Source organism: Mobula birostris, chromosome 7 (assembly GCF_030028105.1).
Source record: "Mobula birostris isolate sMobBir1 chromosome 7, sMobBir1.hap1, whole genome shotgun sequence".
NCBI classification, from domain to species: Eukaryota; Metazoa; Chordata; class Chondrichthyes; order Myliobatiformes; family Myliobatidae; genus Mobula; species Mobula birostris.
The window spans coordinates 77,748,265-77,768,434 of record NC_092376.1 but is presented as its reverse complement, the minus strand read 5'-3'; the positions used below and the strand labels follow the sequence as shown (position 1 = coordinate 77,768,434).

The 20,170-nt window shown below is 39.9% G+C and overlaps 1 protein-coding gene across 4 annotated transcripts in view; it reads left to right on the top strand.

Moving 5' to 3' along the window:
- The window catches only part of tpp2 (tripeptidyl peptidase 2), a 125,145-nt gene extending 104,975 nt beyond the window's left edge, over positions 1-20,170 (top strand). For 2 of the 4 annotated variants that reach the window (XM_072263477.1, XM_072263476.1), the window contains 4 exons: positions 350-480; positions 1,035-1,242; positions 14,680-14,799; positions 16,784-20,170. In XM_072263477.1, coding sequence (XP_072119578.1) covers positions 350-480; positions 1,035-1,242; positions 14,680-14,799; positions 16,784-16,873 — 549 coding nt within the window. In that variant the 3' untranslated portion in view covers positions 16,874-20,170. Of the gene's footprint in view, positions 1-349; positions 481-1,034; positions 1,243-6,564; positions 6,693-10,098; positions 10,933-14,679; positions 14,800-16,783 lie in introns of those variants that run through there. The other 2 variants (XR_011886596.1, XR_011886597.1) reach the window with 2 other exon arrangements.

Sequence of the window (20,170 nt, the reverse complement as noted above, 5' to 3'; positions counted from 1 at the left end):
ATGCAGCTTCTTTCTACTTTTTTTATGTGTTTCTATGTGCTCTAGCTTTCTGCTGTGACCTTTTATGCTTTCCAGCTGTTCTATTGGTATCAAAGCTTCCAGATGTTCTGGTTCTGAAACTCTTCAAATTTTCCTACTTCCCTCTTAAAGATAATCTCCATGTCAGTCCTTTTAACTGAATTTACTAGTGGTAATCACCACTAACCCATCCATCTTCGTTGAGTTTCTGTTTTCTCTACCTCTTACCTTGTTCTCCATCTGCCATGTAATGAATGATAAGGGATTTCCTTCAGTCATGTGCTACTTGTTTTGGCATCAAATTTGCTATAAGATTCTAACTTTCATTTAGGAACGAATTAAAAGAATGGATGCAATAGTGGAAGCAGCAGACCATGTCATATCTCATATTGATCAAACTACATTAGCGATTCATCTAGCTATGAAGACTGATCCCAGACCTGAAGCAGCTACTATCAAGAGGTGCATAGTTAAATACTGTCTCTACTTTCATTGCTTAATGTACAGAAGAAATTAGAAATTAATTATCTGTGCATCCTCGGTCATTTATTTCCCAGGCCAAATTTTGTATATTTATGATGTGCAATATATCCTCAAATTTTTCTCATAATGTTGTCGGGTTTTAAAACCGTATTTACTGATTTACTGCTACCGATTCATGACTTAAAACTTAAGAATAACTAATTTATATTTCCATTTAAGTTTTACATTCTATTAATGACAATGGGCTTGTAGAAATTAACTTTTGGAATATTTGTTTGACAGAGGTTTCCTGAAAAAATGGATTCAAAGCTATAGTAGTTATTAACTAAATAACCTGACAGCTTTGATATCTGAGTTGTTAAAGGATTTTTTTTTTGCTGTACTTGTAAAATTGGGTATTCCAACAAAGAAAAATTCTTATCGGATGATGCTTGAGTTAACCTTTTGAGAAATTATTCAAAATATATGATTTCTTGCTAAGCTGAAATCCTTGTGTCACTTTGTTATGGAGGTCATTCTGTTCTTGTGTTTAGTGACATGGAAAGACAGAAATCGTCACTGATCGATGCTTTATGCCGAAAGGGCTGTGCATTGGCTGATATGCTTCTTCAGTTCCATTCACAAGATGGTGCAGCATCAGAAGAAATAGACAGCACAGGAGATGATCCCAAAGGCACCTTCAAAAGCTTGTCTGAAACCTTTTGGGAGATACTTAAATGGACAGATCTTACTGATTCTAAGGTAAATTTATTTTTATTGAATAATATTATGATAGCAAACTGCACTCAGTGGCCACTTTATTAAGGTACACCTGCTCATTAATGCAAATATCTAATCAAATACCTGGCAGCATCTCCATGCAGAAAAGCATGCAGACATGGTCAAGAGGCTCAGTTGTTGTTCAAACCAAACATCAGAATGGGGAAGGAATATGACCTAAGTGACTGTGACTGTGGAATAATTTTTGGTGCCAAACACAGTGGTTTGAGTCTCTCAGAACCTGCTGATCTCCTGAGATTTTCACACACATCAGTCTCTAGAGTTTACAGAGAATGATACAGAAAACATCCAGTGAGTGACAGTTCTGTGGGTGAAAACTGCCTTTGCTAATGAGAGAGGTCAGAGGAGAATGGCCAGACTGCATCAAGTTGTCATGAAGGTGACAGTAACACAATAACCACGTGTTACAACAGTGGTGTACAGAAGAGCATCTTTGAACACAACACATCAAACCTTGAAGTGAAAGGGCTACAGCAGCAGAAAACTATGAATGTAAAAAAATAACACTCGGTGACCACTTTATTAAGTGCCTCTTGTACCTAATAAAGTGGCCACTGAGTGGAAAGCCTTTGCGGATAAAATGTTTGATCACTGTCCATTATTTATTCCAAGTGCTTTTAACTGAGAGCGACAAGCTAAAACCTTGGAGATCCCTGTGTAAAACAAATCATGCTATAACTGGTTTACGAATTTAATCCTTTGGTTTTGACAATCCTGCTGGGCTATGCCTTGCTCTTGGTATCACCTTTCAATTCATTTTCTGTACTTGCCTGCAAGTGAATTTTCCTAAGTTTACAAATGTCTTTTCAAATCTTTACAAACAAATTATTCAGTGTTCCTAAGATCCAATGCAAGCTGTCCATCTATTGCTATATGATCTCAGTTCTCATTGGCTGGCGTCATATTCTAGGCCAATGAACTCTGTTTGAAATCTTCAACCAGAAAGCTACTTTTCAACCCCAGTCTGCCAGTGAGGTTTGAACATACCTGCTTTCTCACTCCCTTGCAGCCCCTCACAGCACCGCCTTACTCCCTCACGCCTTCACCTCTTCCTCCCTCATCCCACGCCCCCCTCTCACTCTCCTCACCCCACACTAACCCGACCCTTCACCTCCCCTCACATTCATAGATTTAAAGTGAGTAGCACTGGGGGCTAAGCACACAGCCTTGTGGTGCACCTGTGCTATTAGAGATTGTGGAGGAGATGTTGCCAACCTGAGCTGACTGGGGTCTGCAAATGAGAAAGTGCACGTAGTTTGGCAGTGGGCATAACACTGTTGCAACGCAGGTTCAATCCTGCAGCACTCTGTAAGGAATTTATGCCTTTTGCCCATGACTGCAGGTTTCCTCCTACATTCCAAAGATGTATAGGTTAAAAGATTCAAAGTATATTTATTATCAAAGTATGTATGCAGTATACACCCCTGAGAGCAAAGAATCACCATGGAACCCACTCAGAGAAAACATCAAACACCCAACATGTGGGGGAAAAAAAGGAATTGCACAAACAGCAAAGACACAAGCGTGTAACACAAAGAATCTTAAACATCAAACCGCAGAGTTCTTGTAACAGTCTAGGAATGTTCAGTTTATTCAGTTCAGTTCAATTTAGGTTTTTGTGAATGGTTGGCTGCAGAGCCAGTCCGATCAAAATCGTGCAAAATAGCAATTTTAAAAAAAGTAACCAAAAACCAGAAACACATGTAACATGAACTATAGAGTCCTCTTAAAAAAACATGAGTCCAATACACAATTTGCACCAATCAAACTTTGCCCAAGACCCAAGACTCTTGCACCTTCCTCTGGCAGCAGCAAGCGAGAGGGAGACCAGTCAAGTGAGCCAGACAGCACTGAACACTCACTGACCTTCTGCTCTCGTCCTTGTCAATTTCATTCTTGCTCGACAGCGAGTAATAGAGCTGATCGTGGGTTCGTGCTCCGCCATTAGGCTGCACACTCCATTCCCAGCCTCACTCTCAACCACGCCGAATTCCCTCGGAGACAGCAAGAGTGCCAGTTCGCTCAGTTGGCCCAAAAACAAGTTACCAAAAATGTGAATTGCAGGCTTCAATCACACTCAGATAGTAGTAGAAGTACATATAAAAGGAAGAGGAGGGGAAGTAGTAGTTTAGTGAACTGCCTGCAGGTTAATTAGTCATATGGACATAATTGGGCAGTGTAGGCTCATTGGGCCAGAAGGGCCTGTTACCTAACTGCACCCCCAAGTGAATAAGTAAATTACTCAGAAGGGATTTAGGAAAGCCGGGGGAGTACACGAAAAGTCCTTTGTCAAATTAGATTAAAGAGATTCCCAAGTCATTCTATACAAACATCAAGAGCAAGAGGATAATTGGGGGGGGGGTAGAACCACTCGAATTGTCTAATTATGACAAGGCGAATCGGGACAAATACTAGAACTCATAATATTGAGGAACCCCAGCTTCCTAGACTTAATTGAATCCAATCAAAGAAATCCCAGATTGATGTATTTAAGCTGTTTCTTTACGTATATGATCAACCAAATCAGTTATGTCTTCAAACTCCTCAGGTATGCAAGTACAACACAACTCGCCTATAACTGCGAATGTTCCCTCCCTAACTGCTAGGAAAAGATTTAATGCCATTCAACTTTGAAAAACCATCTTGCGCATAGTGACTTCTTCTGAGTGTGTGATTTCTTTATTGACATGCCCAACAGCTGGAGGCATTAACAGCATCAGCAAATTCTTTCAATACCTGCAAGTATACGTTATCAGTCAACTCATTTGGCACCTTTGGAGTAGGGAAAATTGGCAAAAATATGACAAATAATAATAGAATTAACGTCATAATGTCCAGTAGCTATCAACTCTGTTTGAAGTCTCCTGGCTGGTTAGTCATTTGCTCACTGTAGCCCAGCAGCAAAGGCACTGAGTCAGAGGTTACCAGCACATTAGCCAGTGTTTGTTATCCTTGTTGGATACCACTTTAGCGCACTTGCAGTGACTAATGTGTATGCATTTACTTTTACCTTCTACTTTCACCACTGAGTTAATAAATAACAGCACTTGATAAGGACATTCCCATTGAGCTCAATGGTTCCTTATGCAGTTTCTTAATCAGGACCCACTAATCAGGAAGCAGTGTGTTACTCCTCCTGTTGGGTCACTTCTTGCAGCAGAATCCTGTTGGGAAGCAGACTGTACAGTATGGGTTAATTTCACACAATACTAAACTGTCTGCCAGCCTCTCTGAGATCAAGAGCTCCCAGTAGTGACATCTGTTACTACTTCGAATGGACTTAGTTTAGTTTTCCTGTTTGGGGTTCCTCTGATACTACGGAAGACCATATGAAGAACCATAGACCATAGTACGTGTTCTTGATAATACTCAGTCAGTTGTTGTTAGATTCTATTCATTTGTTTAACCTGTCCTGATGACTCTGGGTGATGTGGACAATGAAAAGAGCATACAATATTCATCAGTCGACATAATTCCTAACAAGCGTTCTCAGTAAAATATGTATCTTGGTCAGAGTTGATGTGACATAGCAATCCCCATTGAGTAGTGGCTTCCCTTGCTAGAATTGCATCCACCCATCTTGAAACCTTGTCCATTGTTACCAGTGCGTCTGATATCCTTGACACTTTGGCAAAGTAATGTCGTCCAATTGTATGTATAATGATGGATCAGGTGGGACAGGCATACTTAATTGTAGTAGCTTTTTTGCTGCACCAGGATTTGTTTCCTGGCATATCTTGCATCTTCCAAACATTTGTTGAGCTTGTGCCCTAAACTTTGGATTCCACCACCATTGTGAGAATCCATTAATCATCCTTTGCACTCCAATGTGCTGTGCCAAATACGAAAGCAATGTAGTTGGAGCTATTAGTCTATGGCTTGTGTCATGTCTCCATACTCCATCACTGTTTAACTTCCCACCATTCTCCTTCCAGAGCCACTTTTCCTGGTTGCAGCATTGAGCTTGCATCTCTTGAATATCTTATATGTTCGTCTGTGATACAATCCAACTTCATTTCCATCACTTCAGTTGCTGGGTTCACTGCATATGTTCCCAGTACTCCTTTTAATTCTTTGTCTTTTTTTTTTTTTACTACTTTTACTCCTTCCCATGCTGCCTTTTTCAGAACTTCATCCGTGAATGCATTTCCAAGGCTTTCCATTGTAGCCATTTTGGGGTGGCTTTTACATTTTAATACAGCCATTTCTGGCATCCGTTCTTGCTCAAGTTGGCCATTTTTGACTCGGGATCCTGCAGTCATAACAAATCCCCTTTGTCTCCGTAAGTTTCAAAAATTATGAGCCACTCCAAACGCATATTGAGAATCAGTGTAGGTATTAGCTCGTTTTCCTTTGCCACCCTACAGGCTTCAGTCAGGCCTTTCAGTTCTGTCTGTTGCGCAGAGCTACCAGGAACCATGCTTGCTGATGGCAGCACTTCAGTTTCAGAAATAACAGCCCACCCAGCCATTCAAATTCCTTTCTCAATCATTGAGAAGCCATTGATGTACAGAGTCAGATCTGGGTTCAATAGAGTAATAATTTCAGTCCTTGTATATTATTGTGCAGCACAGTCATGGTCAACATAGCCTTGCATGTCCAACAGTAACAGTGCAGCTGGATTGACTAAAGTCACTTACTGAATGATGATATTAAGTGACTCAAGAACAGTAGACCATTTGGACCACCAGGTGGCTGTTACTTGAGAGGCCCTATTCATAGTTAGTGAAGTGTATACTTAGTGTTTACACCAAACATTGATCACTGCTAGAAACAACTATGACTGTCATATGAGTTGCCTCCACTGCTCATGGACATGGACCCAATACTAGTGTTACATTAACTATTTGGCAGAGTAATAACCAACAGGATACTCTTGGTCTCTATGTTCTTGAGTTAAGACTGCCATCATGTAGCCATGTTTGTTGTTGACATACAGGGTATATGATTTACCCGTATCGGGGATTCCTGTGCAGGTGCAATACACAATGTCACCTTTAAAGTTTGAGACACTTGCAGTCGGTCTTCATTAAGAGCCACTAGGTCATCAGAGTGCTTACTGTCCTTCAGCAGATTGTTTAGTGTTTGAGCAATTTCAGCTTACAAATTGACCCTGTTGTAGTTACACTATCCCAGAAATGATTGGAGCTGCTGGACTGCTGTAGGTGGTTTTGCTGACTTAATGGCTTTTGCACGACTCTCAGTGATTTCATATTTACCTTGGGAAATTTTCTGTCCCAAGTAAATTACTACTACTACTTGTTACAATTGTGCCTTGTCTAGATTTGCTTTGTGACCTTTGGAGGATAGATAATCGAGCAAATAAAGCACATCATGTTCATGCTGGTCTGCAGCTTCGGATGCAATCAGGACATCATCCACATATTGTATGGTAGTCGAATCAATGGCTGGTAAGTTCCTCAGATGTTGTCTGAAAGCCATGTGATAGACAGTGAGACTGTTGTGGAGCTCTTGTGGTCACCTTGTCGCTGGTATATTGACCATCAACTGCGAAAGTCACGACAGTTGGCATTCAGGCGCCAGTGGTACTGACTAGAATCCATTGGCCATATCAATGACCGTAAACCACTTGTGTGATGTCTTCAGGGCACTGAAAATTGCTGATGGATTGGCCACTAAAGGGGTGAGCTTATCAATACATTGACTAGCAACCCTGTAATCCACTGTCTCCAGGTACCATTTGCTTTCTTAACAGGTCAGACTTGACCCTTTGACAGACTGACTTTTAACAAGAGTCCCTTGCTCCTCCAGCTGGTTGACAATAGGTAAAATGCCTTTCATAGATGCTCTGCTCAGAGGGTACTGCTTAGTACAAGGTGGCATCTTACCCATAAATTAACAGGATTCATTTCCAGCAGGCCACAGTGTTTCAACCATGTGGGATAATTGGTTAATTCAGATTTGGCCAACTGCATGAGATTCCACATGAATTTACCCTCCACAAGCTCAAGGATAGAGTTTAAAGGTAACAAGACTTCCATTCCAAGAAGAGGTTGGAAGACATTTCCTACCCAGGATTGTATGTCTCGTAGGTGAGGGCCAAGTTGTCCCTCAACTGGTTTGCTTTTGATTAGTGTAATTCTCTGTCTTCCTGCACCATGTGCACATTTACAGATATTAGTCAATGGTATTTTACACCTTTGGGCAATAGATCTAGCTCAGCTTCTGTATCCAATAAGAATTCAGCACGTGTGTGTGTGATATATACAGTTGCAAACCCACCCAGCCCTGAGACAGCAGGCAAGGTCATTTGATTCCAAACAATTGTTTTATTGATCATTACAAAATGTCTCTCTGGTGCTTCCCACTCTCTCTCCTCTCCCTACTGTTTTTCCTAACCATGATTCCCCTCTCGCTGCCCCCTTCCCACTTTCAGTCCGTAATAGACACCCATATCAGAATCAGGTTTACCATCCCTCACTGTCATGAAAATTATATTTTTGCAGCACCAGTATTATGCATTACATAAAATTACTAAAGTACTGTATAAGTCTTAGGCTCCCTAGCTATGTTCAGTGCAACCCCCTCCCCCCAGAATTTTTCATGTTTTGTTGTTTTACAACATTGAATCACAGTGGATTTAATTTGGCTTTTTTGACATTGATCAGCAGAAAAAAAAACTCTTTGATGTCAAAGTGAAAACAGATCTTTACAAAGTGATCTAAATTAATTACAAATATAAAACACAAAATAACTGATTGTGGAAGTATTCACCCCCATTAATTTGACACACCAAATCATCACTGGTACAGCCAGTTGGTTTTAGAAGTCACAGAATTAGTTAAATGGATATTACCATGTGCAGTCAAGGCGTTTCAATCGATTGTAGTAAAACTACACCTGTATCTGGAAGGTACCTAAGACAACTCTGGAGGAGTTACAAGCTTCAGTGGCTGAGATGGGAAAGACTGCGCATACAACAACTGTTGCCGAGGTGCTTCACCAGTCACAGCTTTATGGGAGAAAGACAAAGAGAAAGCCTCTGTTGAAAAAACACTCAGATGAAATCTCAGCGGGAGTTTGCCAGAAGGCATGTGGGAGATTCTGAAGTCAGTTGGAAGAGGGTTCTATGGTCTAATGAAACCAAAATTGAGCTTTTTGGCCATCAGTCTAAACACTATGTTTGGCATAAGCCAAACACTGCACATCATCAAAAACGCACCACCTCTACCATGAAGCACAGTGGCGGCTGAATCATGTTGTGGGGATGCTTCACTGCAGCAGGTCCTGGAAGGCTTGTGAAGGTAGAGGATAAAATGAATGCAGCAAAATACAGGGAAATTCTGGAGGAAAACCTGATGCAGTCTGCGAGAGAACTGCAACTTGGGAGAAGCTTTGTTTTCCAGCAAGACAATGACCCCAAGCATAAAGCCAAAGCTACACAGGAAGGCTTAAAAACAGCAAAGTTAATGACCTCGAGTGGTCAAGTCAGAGTCCAGACCTCAATCCAATTGAGAGTTTGTGGCTGAACTTGGAAAAAGGCTGTTCACTCACGATCCCTGTACAATCTGACAGAGCTGGAGCTGTTTTGTAAAAAAGAATGGGGGAAAATTGTAGACTGATAGAGACCTATCCACACAGACTCAAGGCTGTACTTGCTGCCAAAGGTGCATCTACTAAAACTGAGCTGAAGGGGTGAATGTTTATGAAATCAATTATTTTATATTTGTAATTAATTTAGCTCACTTTGTAGAGGTCTGCTTTCACTTTGACACAAAAGAGTCTTTTTCTGTTGATCAGTGTTTTTTAAAAAAAGCCAAATTAGATCCACTGCGATTCAATGTTGTAAAACAATAAAACATGAAAACTGCCAAGAGGAGTGAATACTTTTTATAACACTCTATAGGTGCCTGACTTTTGTACAGTATTGCATTGTGTGTGTCTATGCATGTGTATATATAGGTTGAGTACCCCTTATCCAAAAACCTCTGAATTCTGAAAATTTGTTTGAGTGCTGACATGACATCACAAACTGAAAATTCCACAAGGCACTGGGAAGGTCCCCAGGTGATGTGCAGGTCTCTGCATATCACAGACAATTCTGAGAAGTGACCTCACATATGTAATGAACAGAAGTTACTGAAAAATAGAAAAATGCTGCACAAAGCGAAAGTTTAAGATCTTACTTGTGTATTGAAAGAATGGATTCGTCAGTGATGGGGTGAACATATGCTGCTTAAAGGTATGCTGATCATGAAGCAAGCAAAGGACTATAATGTGGAAATGAAAAATTGTATGTAATTGTGAATATTCAGCAGGCTGGTTGCAGAACTTCAAGAAAAGGCACAGCATTTTTTTTTAAAGATTTGTGGTGATAAAGCATCTGCTGATCACAAAGCATCAGAGAAATTCATTGAGTTAGCCAAGGTAGTTGCTGATGAAAGGCTAACATGCTGAATAAGTATAAGGCAGATATATATCTGTTGTATCTAACACAGCTTGTTGAAATCATGTCATCAAACTAGAATCTCCTGACTTTTGCAAGGTAGAGGATTGAACTTGTTGAGCTTGTTTCTGTTGTCCAGCTTTTTTCCTATGCCAATAACTTCTAGCCTAATGTCCTTTCTTATCATAGAGGTGTGGCTCAGAGTGAGATTACTACGATACACATGCTGAATTCCAGTCCTACTTTTCCTGTAGGTTAGTGGGTATTGACTGTTGACTTGCCTGCAGCAACTGTGGCTGTTGACTAACAAGAAATGGCTGTTGTCCCATGGTCAGTGGCTATTGATCAACAGGTAACTGACCCACCTACAACGATCATATTCAGATGTTGATATCTCATTCTACTTACAGGTGTCCCCTGCTTTTCGAACGTTCGCTTTACGAAATCTCACTGTTACGAAAGACCTACATTAGTTCCCTGTTTTCGCTTTCAGAAGGTGTTTTCACTGTTACGAAAAAAAAAGCAGCGCGATAAAAAATCAGCGCGCGATAAAAGGCAGCGCGTGCCCCGAGCAGCCGCTCTCCCCCCGGATTCAGAACTGCATTCTAGCTGGCATTGCTTAAACACGTGCCTGTGAGCAGCCGTTCGCGAGATGAGTTCTATGGTATCAGAAAAGCCTAAAAGAGCTCGTAAGGGTGTTATACTTGCGTAAAACTAGACATAATTAAGCGTTTCGATCGTGGTGAACGAAGCAAGGACAAAGTGGGGCTTATGGAAGCTGATGAAGATGATGTTGAAGAGGTTTTGGCATCCCATGACCAAGAACTGATAGATGAAAAGCTGATGCAATTGGAAGAAGAAAGGATAACAATCGAAACCGAATGCAGTAGCAAACTGAACGTGAAGCAACTGTGTGAGATTTTCACTGCAATGATAAAGTACGACTTTAATTTTGAAAGGGTACGTCGGTTTAGGGGATATTTGCAGGATGGTTTGCGAGCTTACAAAGAACTGTATGATAGAAAAATGTGCGAGGCTCAGCAGTCAAGCAAGCCTTCCACATCAGCCACAGCAGACGACGAACCTCGACCTCCGACGTTGAGGCGGGCGGTCATAGGAGAAGATGAGCTGCCTGCTCTAATGGAAACAGCCGACAAGATGACACCCTGGTGTCCCACCACCCCAACACCCAGGCCGCGGACAGATACCAATTCGTGGAGGAGGCAGCAGTAGCCGGGAGACACACAGCACGTCTTTAGGAAAAAAGCCAAAATAAACATGCTAATTAATTACTTGTCAGAAGGCACCTAATTAATTAGCATGTTTATTTCGGCTTATTTCTTAAAGATGTGCTGTGTGCCTCCGGGCTACCGCTGCACCCCTGCATGCTTCGCGGCAATATATCAGTCGGCGGCCTGAAGGGTGGGGGCCACTGCACCACCCAAACCTGCGACGACTCAGTCTAACACACCATCATCAGTGTGCTCGGCGCTGAACCAATTCCGGTAAGTGATACTACACTGTACATACATTATTTCTACTTTATATAGGCTGTGTATTTTTACGTGTTATTTGGTATGATTTGGCAGCTTCATAGCTTAAAGGTTACTGGAGAGTGCTTGCGCCGTGTTTTTGCCAACAGCGCTTGCGTGAGATTTTCTGCCGACGGCACTTGCGTGAGATTTTCGCTACGGGGAACAGTGCAGTAATGATCGTGGAAAAGTATTTCTACTTTATATAGGCTGTGTATTTATCATATCATTCCTGCTTTTACTATATGTTACTGTTATTTTAGGTTTTATGTGTTATTTGGCATGAGTTGGTAGGTTATTTTTGGGTCTGCGAATGCTCACAAAATTTTCCCATATAAATAAATGGTAATTGCTTCTTCGCTTTACGACATTTCGGCTTACGAACCGTTTCATAGGAATGCTCTACCTTCGGATGGCGGGGGAAACCTGTATTTGGTGGCTTGCACTAGCTCACTGTATGAAACACCAACTTCACTCCAATTCTCTTTTTTTTTGTCAGCTTCACTGTTTTAGCAACATCCAATTTCAAGGCATCCATAAGTGTTAATTTCAGGGGACCATATGTAGAGTCCTCTATGTTAGCTTCATTTATTGTCAGAACTCCTGATAAATGTAAACATGTTGCCCAGTAGCGCTGCTGATATTCAGAAACACCCTCAGAAATATTTTGCTTGCAATCAGCCATCTTCCTCCAATCAGTCTGTATTGGGACCTGGTCTTCCAACCACATCTTAATAGCATTCCAACCACCTTGTATATTTTGTTTATAATCTCTCATATTGTCATCTCTACGATTTGCTGAGAAGACAACATCGTAGCCAAAATTTGGATGCCTTCATAGGTGAAGTTTATATATGTTCTTAGTACATTAAAGCTCAGCCCAAGTCTTCAGACTTCCTTTTTTTGGACCATGTATCAATCTTTTCTGGTTCAGGTGGTTAACAGAAAACCATCTATCTCCTTTCATAGGTTCTATATTCGCTCCTGTGTGTCTCATGTCCTTGGCCTTTATTGGAGCAAAAACCGTGACATAGCTGCCAATCCTATTGTTTCATCACTGTCATCCTCACTTAATGCTCTAGAGGCTGCTGTAGAGCCCATTTGTCCACGCTGTAATTTCTCAGAGTTTGGAGGGTGCTGCTGTCTTGGAGGACTGCCCAACGGATGAGGTGTTTCCCAAGGAGAAGCGTCACTGGCAGGATCACTCACTTGAGGTCCCTGCAGGACTTTCTCATACTGCTTCAGTTTGCTTCTTAGTCCCGTACAACATACTTCAATTGAAGTACACTTACATTGTTTTTCACTCATCCAGTTAATACAAAAATTTGCATTTCAGACTTTTTTCTATCATACTATTTTTGTTGTTTATCACACATTTCACTTTTCTTTCCCAATTGATCAGTTAACTTCTTCGCTCACTCTGCCAAGTCATAATTGTTTTCCAGCAGACCAAGTGTTTGCTTAAACTCTCAGATATGACCTTCTAACTTGGTGCACTCGCACTTTATTAACTGCTAATGTCCAGGCAGTATTTTCTTTTCCAAAAGACATTCTTTGAATCTTATCACATACCTTCACTATTTCATTTAAGAATTGCATTTCATTAGGCTCAATATTGATGGTGCATATATTTCATCCTAATTGTTTCATTAATCTTATCAAATTGGAATGTTTATTCAGGTAAGAACTCAAGCCCTCAGTCATCTGATCACGCATAAGACCATAAGACAAAGGAGCAGAAGTCGGCCATTCGGCCCATCGAGTCTGCTCCACCATTTTATCATGAGCTGATCCATTCTCCCATTTAGTCCCACTCCTCCGACTTTTCACCATAACCTTTGATGCCCTGGCTACTCAGATACCTATCAATCTCTGCCTTAAATGCACCCAATGACTTGGCCTCCATTGCTGTCCGTGGCAACAAATTCCATAGACTCACCACCCTCTGGCTAAAAAAATTTCTTCGCATTTCTGTTCCGAATGGGCACCCGTCAATCCTGAAGTCATGCCCTCTCGTACTAGACTCCCCCATCATGTGAAACAACTTTGCCACATCCACTCTGACCATGCCTTTCAACATTGGAAATGTTTCTATAAGGTCTCCCCTCATTCTTCTAAACTCCGAGGAATACAGTCCAAGAGCGGACAAACGTTCCTCATATGTTAACCCTCTCATTCCCGGAATCATTCTAGTGAATCTTCTGTGTACCCTCTCCAATGTCAGCACATCCTTTCTTAAATAAGGAGACCAAAACTGCCCACAGTACTCCAAGTGAGGTCTCACCAGTGCCTTATAGAGCCTCAACATCACATCCCTGCTCCTATTTTCTATTCCTCTAGAAATGAATGCCAACATTGCATTCACCTTCTTCACTACCGACTCAACCTGGAGGTTAACCTAAGGGTATCCTGTACAAGGACTCCCAAGTCCCGTTGCATCTCAGAACTTTGAATTCTTTCCCCATTTAAATAATAGTCTGCCCAGTTATTACTTCTGCCAAAGTGCATAACCATATACTTTCCAACATTGTACTTCATTTGCCACTTCTTTGCCCATTCTTCCAATCTATCCAAGTCTCTCTGCAGACTCTCTGTTTCTTCAGCACTACTGGCCCCTCCACCTATCTTCGTATCGTCAGCAAATTTAGCCACAAAGCCATCTATTCCATAATCCAAATCATTGATGTACAATCTAAAAAGAAGCGGCCCCAACATGGACTCCTGTGGAACACCACTGGTAACCGGCAGCCAACCAGAATAGGATCTCTTTATTGCCACTCTCTGTTTCCTGCCAATCAGCCAACACTTTATCCACGTATGTAACTTTCCTGTAATTCCATGGGCTCTTATCTTGTTAAGCAGCCTCATGTGTGGCACCTTGTCAAAGGCCTTGTGAAAATCCAAATATACAACATCCACTACATCTCCCTTGTCTAGCCTACTGGTAATTTCCTCAAAAAATTGTAATAGGTTTGTCAGGCAGGATTTTCCTTTAAGGAATCCATGCTGAGTTTTGCCTATCTTGTCATATGCCTCCAGGTACTCTGTAACCTCATCACTGGAGACTATGTAGCAGATTTCACAACTTTGGCCATTGTCTCAATTCAGTCTTGTGTCAGGGGGAAGGAGAGAGACCCACCCCCTTGTGGCAGGGGAAAGAACAAAGGAAGGAGAACAACAAACAAAGTGTCATGAACCAACAGCTGTGGTATTCATTACTGTTGAGAGGAGAAGCACCTTGTAAGAACATAACTCCAGTTATGATAAGGGATGTAATGGGGCAAAAGGAGTTTTTTTTTTTAGAAAATTACTATTCTGGTAGCTTTAATAAACTCAACCTGTCCACAGGGATCACCTGAGAGTTCTCTGTTCTAAATAAGGATATATGTGGTAATTTGTTGTGGATACATCATCCTTTATCTCATTTGTCTCATCCTTTTCTATGATGCACTTTAATAGGTTTTAACTTTTGCATACAAGCATGCATTAGTGAACAAAATGTATGGTCGTGCTCTCAAATTTGCAATGAAACTTCTAGAAGATAAACCAAATAAGGAAAACTGGAAAAATTGTATTCAGGTAAGATGTAATTTATTTAATAAAAATCAAAAAAAACTCAAGATGTTTGAAATCTATAACAAAGCAGAAGCAGACTTATAATTTCAGCATTTCCTCTTCCTCGCTGCCTGACTTGTTGAGTGTTTCCAACTTTTTCTTACAACTTGTTGTTCTGTGGAATTAAAACATTATGTTGCAATGGGACACTAAAGTTTCTTCAACAGAAACAAAATTGAAAGAGCAGAGTAGTTAAAAGTAGAGTGGTGACTTTTCCATTTATAACTCCACATTTAATAATTTAAGAAGGTTGAAATCCCTCCATTAAATATACTTTAATGGCTCATGTAAACCTCTTGAGATTAAAGAAGAGGCCATGATCTATCAGATTTTTTAACGCAGATTTGAATTGCATTAAACTGTGTTAATGAACTATGAATATTCGTTTAATTACCAGTAGTTTAACTGTTTACTTGAACTTGGGGATCAAGATTATTCAAGGAAATGTTACTGATATAATGATGAGCCAATTCACAATTTTGTGTGGCCATCAAGGTCTTGACACAATTGATCATTCTTTATCTGACAGCCCTGCTCGATTCCAGAATGCACAGAAGCATAACTTCACCACTGCCCCTCCTTGCCCCACCGAACCCTCCCAATCCCCACACAGGTGCACACAAATGTCCTATATACAGAGTTTCACCATTACTTTCACTGTGGAGAAACAACTGTGTAAATGAGCTGGATTGTGCCTACACCCTTTGTTACCTTCCCCATCCCCTCACCGCACTGCCATTTTTGTGGTTGTATTTACTTTCTGTTTCCCTGTGGTTCCAAATGACTTCAAAGGCCCAAATCTGTAGACAACCTATCAAGTGGAGCAGGCTGTGAGATAAATAAACCTCAGCTAGTGCATCCTAAGGTCCTCTCCCTGAAAATCAGAGATGATTTTAAAAAATTAAAACAGTTAAAAAATGTTATTAAAAATATGTAAACTTTTAAAAAGTACATTAACACTGCAGATTTATTAAAATCTAAAAAATATTTAGACAAAAACACACCAATTAACCAATCAATGAGCATATCTTTGGACGTGTGAGGAAACCAAGCATTTGGGAGAAAACCTGCTGTCAGAAGAAGTGCACGTGTTCCATTTGACCACAGTGGAGGTCAGGAACAAACCAGGACCACTGGAACTGTGAGGTAGCAGCATTACCAGCTGTACCACTGTGCCACCACCAAATCTACTTATAATCTGAACTGATGGAATAAAACCAAGTTCTTGGTGGGAAAGTTATTGGAGTTGGATATCCCAGACATGGGTTTACTTACTAAAAGTGACTCTCTGACAATAACTTAAAGAGGTTGGCTCCCATCTAATATGTTGCTGAGCTCTGTGAATATGGCAATGAGGATACAATGTTGGACTTGACAATCAAATTCAGAATAAGCTAATCCACTTAATTTTTCCAATCAATCGATATCAACCTAACAATCATCATCATTATTATGTGACGTGTTGTATGATGTGGGCTATCATGGTCTTTAATCTGAGAAGTTCTATTAAGCTCTACAAAACTTTTGCCTGTCCATCCCTTGATGTGTCTCATGAGTGTCCTGCGCTGTTGACCGAAAGTTTTTCTTCCATCAATTTTTCCTGTCACTGCAAGATGTTCAAGCTCCTCTTTCTCAGTACATGTCCCAGAAATCCCTAACAATAGATTCTTAAAAGAATTATTGGAGAAATCTGAGAAAAATTATTTTACATATTAATGTGAAGCCCTTGTAAGTGTCTCTCGAGCTGGCTGGAAGAGATATTTGTAAATACACTTTTAATGTTATATTTAGTAATAATAGACAAAGCCATAGAGACATATGCTTGCTGAAAATTCATCACAGTTAATATCCCTGAGTAATTGTAACATTTGACTTTAAAAGTGTGTGTTAATGATTTAGCAATAGTCGTTCAAATATGCAGTAACATTTGGTATTTTCTTTCACTTAGGCAATGAAGTTACTTAAATGGAGCCATTGTGCATCATTTGCAGAGAGTTCGCTTCCTGTAATGTTTCCGCCAGACTACGCCCCATTCTAGAATAAATGTTACAGACATCGAATTCAGTGAAGAAAATTAACAAATTTTATACTGTTGTCTTTTTCTAAAAAGGCAGTTATTTTAAGTTTGGACTTTTATACAGTCTGTTTTCATTCATTAATGAATGCAATTATTATATGACATGGCTGTTATTGTTTGCCATGATACCTACTCTATTTAAAAATTGTGTTCAATTTTCTATCAAAGCATGGATAAGTAAGGTTCTATACCGCATGATTTCAGGGTTCCTTAGTTTAATTGCTACTGTTTTGAAATACATCTGTATATTTTTATTTATTGAGTATATTTAGGTTTATTGCGTTTGCGTGTTTGGAAAGAGAAACATTTTTTTGCCCAGAAGTGGGCTTAATCTAATTATGATTTATGTATCTTAACTTTTATCTCAGAATTTCAGGAAAATGTTTATTTTTAATATAAATAAACTCATAGGCACTTTGTTTTCACAGCACAATTTTCCAGAAGGAAATTGAGTGATGTTGGAAATTGTGCTTCTTGCAAATTTCCATTTTATCATACCTGAGGAACTGAAAATACACTCATAATATGAAAGAGGCAAGTTCTAGATGCATTATCCTAAATATGTTTACTGAAAGAAATATATTTGACATTTGATTATTTTCTTAAGTAATTTGCCTATACCTTACGTATTCTTATACCATGAAAACATTTTTGAAAACCTTTAGTGCTTTTCTACTTTGTTTGTCTAATGAAACAAAGTACAGGTGCCTAGAAATTCAGTTGCACAATAGTGTTTTCTGGCAACTTGATGCAATTGAAGATTCATTTTCCTTTCCTGAGTGAAACACAATAATGACCAGACTCTGGTCAATCTGTATCACTCTGGAAATTCAACCTGGCACTTCATAAATGTGTCATCTTTGTATCCTGATGCCCAGCATAACGTTATTCCCTTTCTTTTACTCCCACTTCCTTTGGAGCACTGTGGGAGAACTCAGACCACATTGTTGTGAGAGGAACCATTGGGCTAATCCTTGGAAAACCTGGTCTTCCAAATGCATTATTGGACTAGGACTTCGAGTCCCTTATTTTCTTTCATACCCACCCCAAGATAGTGACCAACACTTCCCACACCTTCCCCACCCCCCCCAATTAAATTCAGTTCCATATCCGCATTACTCCTAAATGTCCCAGTCCTGCAGTCCACTGAGTCCACTGGTGACATGAAATTCAGAAGCTTGCCTTCACCACTCGCTTAATTCCCAAGCCTGACAATGTAAAGCTTGGCTTGATCTTTGGCAGCTGCCTTTTCCACCCAGTATCCTTTCTGTAACTTTCAGATGAAGGCCCCCAAACTACCTGACTCATGGAACAATCCCTGATTCTTCCCTGCTCCCATCTCCCACTTACCACTGCAAAGGGCTTCAATGCCTCTCCCTTCCCACACTTATAAAGCTCCATTTTCTTTCTCCTCAATGCCTCACCATCAGTGTCTCCACTCATTTCAAATGTTCCTAGCCACAGCAGAAGTTGCACCCAGTCCTTTTAAGTTTGCATTGTGGGAGCCGATGGTCAAAGTGTCATCACCCCCTGTCGCAAACCCTGTCTGATGCACTGTTTTAGGTGCACTGAAACTTTAGGCCAGGTTTTTGATAGGAAGTGTCATTCAAATCCTTCTTATTCTGATAACCTAAGTAATAAAATTATAGGTAATATATAAAGAAGACTAATTAATATTTAGAAAATTATGTTAACTAAGCCTAATTCCAATAGGAATGTTTTGGCTATTTTGGGTAGTTTGAAGTTCAACTCTACTAATCTTTGAGAACAGGTTTAAAAAAAAAAATTGGTACATTGAAAGGGTTTGCTTGTTCAGCAGTGTAACAACCTAAACAAAAGTTTAACAAAGCAGAACTGTTAACAGTGCCAGTTACATTGGATAAAATATTGTGGTACATTGTAAGTTGAAATTTAAAATCCAATATGCTATCTTCAACTTGAACCTGGATCCCAATTTTTAAAATGCAATATGGGTTTTGATAGTTATAATGAAGGCCTATGAACTGCATCATTTAATGAGGTTAATGCTGATATGTGACCCTACATCATATAAGCAGTTTTAACCCCCCCAACCCCCACTTCCATCAACATTTTTAGTTATCTAAGAATTGAAATTAACAATTGCTTTTCTTCTACTTTTCTGTGAAAACAAAGTCCACGTTTCTTTCAGCATTTATGTGTAATGTTCCCAAGTATAACTCCTGACAAGTATGACTCTGATTTAAAGACTGTCCAATTGCATACTGAGATTGTGACCCTTGAGCCCTCATCCAGGGCCATTAGCAATTCTTAATATCTCAAGGACTTTAAGTCACTCCTTAATTTTTTTTATTCCAGGCATTCTGTAATTATTCCTCAACTTTTAACTACTTAAACAATATATGGAGCTTCTGTTATGCTATATTCCTTCCAAGTGTAATAGGTCATTGTAAAGAAGAGTTCTGACTTGCACTATTTCTCTTGTAATCTGACAGGAGCTTTGAATACTTGGCTACTTAGGTCCTAAGTGAATGACTATATATTTGCCCACTTTGAAGTCTATTTGTTGTCAGCTTGCTTTTATTCTTTAATATTCTATCCACCCTGGTTACAATACTGTCATCACTGGTAGACCTTGAATATGTGGCTTTACATTATCTGAATTTTTTAATGTTATATATTGAATAGTGGGGACCTCAGCATAGGTCCTCTTATCATCACTTCCTAATATGCTAACCAGGTCATTAATTTGTTTTCAGTTGCTTGAGGATCAATTTTAATAATCTCTTATCTGGGAATTCCTCAAATGCTGTCTAAATCTATACAAGAACACATAAGACTATATCTCAGGCCACTAACTAACTTTTGTAAAAGATTGGTTCGATTTGTCTCATGTGACCTTTCTTTTACAAGTCAATGATGACTGTCTCTGATCCACCAAAGTTAAGATGTTCTGTTTTTCCATCCTTAATTACAAGCTCTAGTAACCTCCTGACAACAGATGTTAGGTTAATCGGTCAGTATTGGTGGGTGGGTGAGAGGAGGCGGGATTTAATGCCTACTTTGTTCTAGTTAAACAGATATCCATGCGAGTGATCAGGTTGAAAATGCCAGAATCAGTTCAACTGTTATTGCGATACATGTGGTGTGGCATTTTGATGTTGGGAGACCATGGGAACATGATAACCAGTGCTGTTCCTGTGCTGGTGCCACCAACTTCAGCAATATGTAAGCATGTACAACTAAAGAGTTCTTTTAATAAAATGCCAAACCATGATA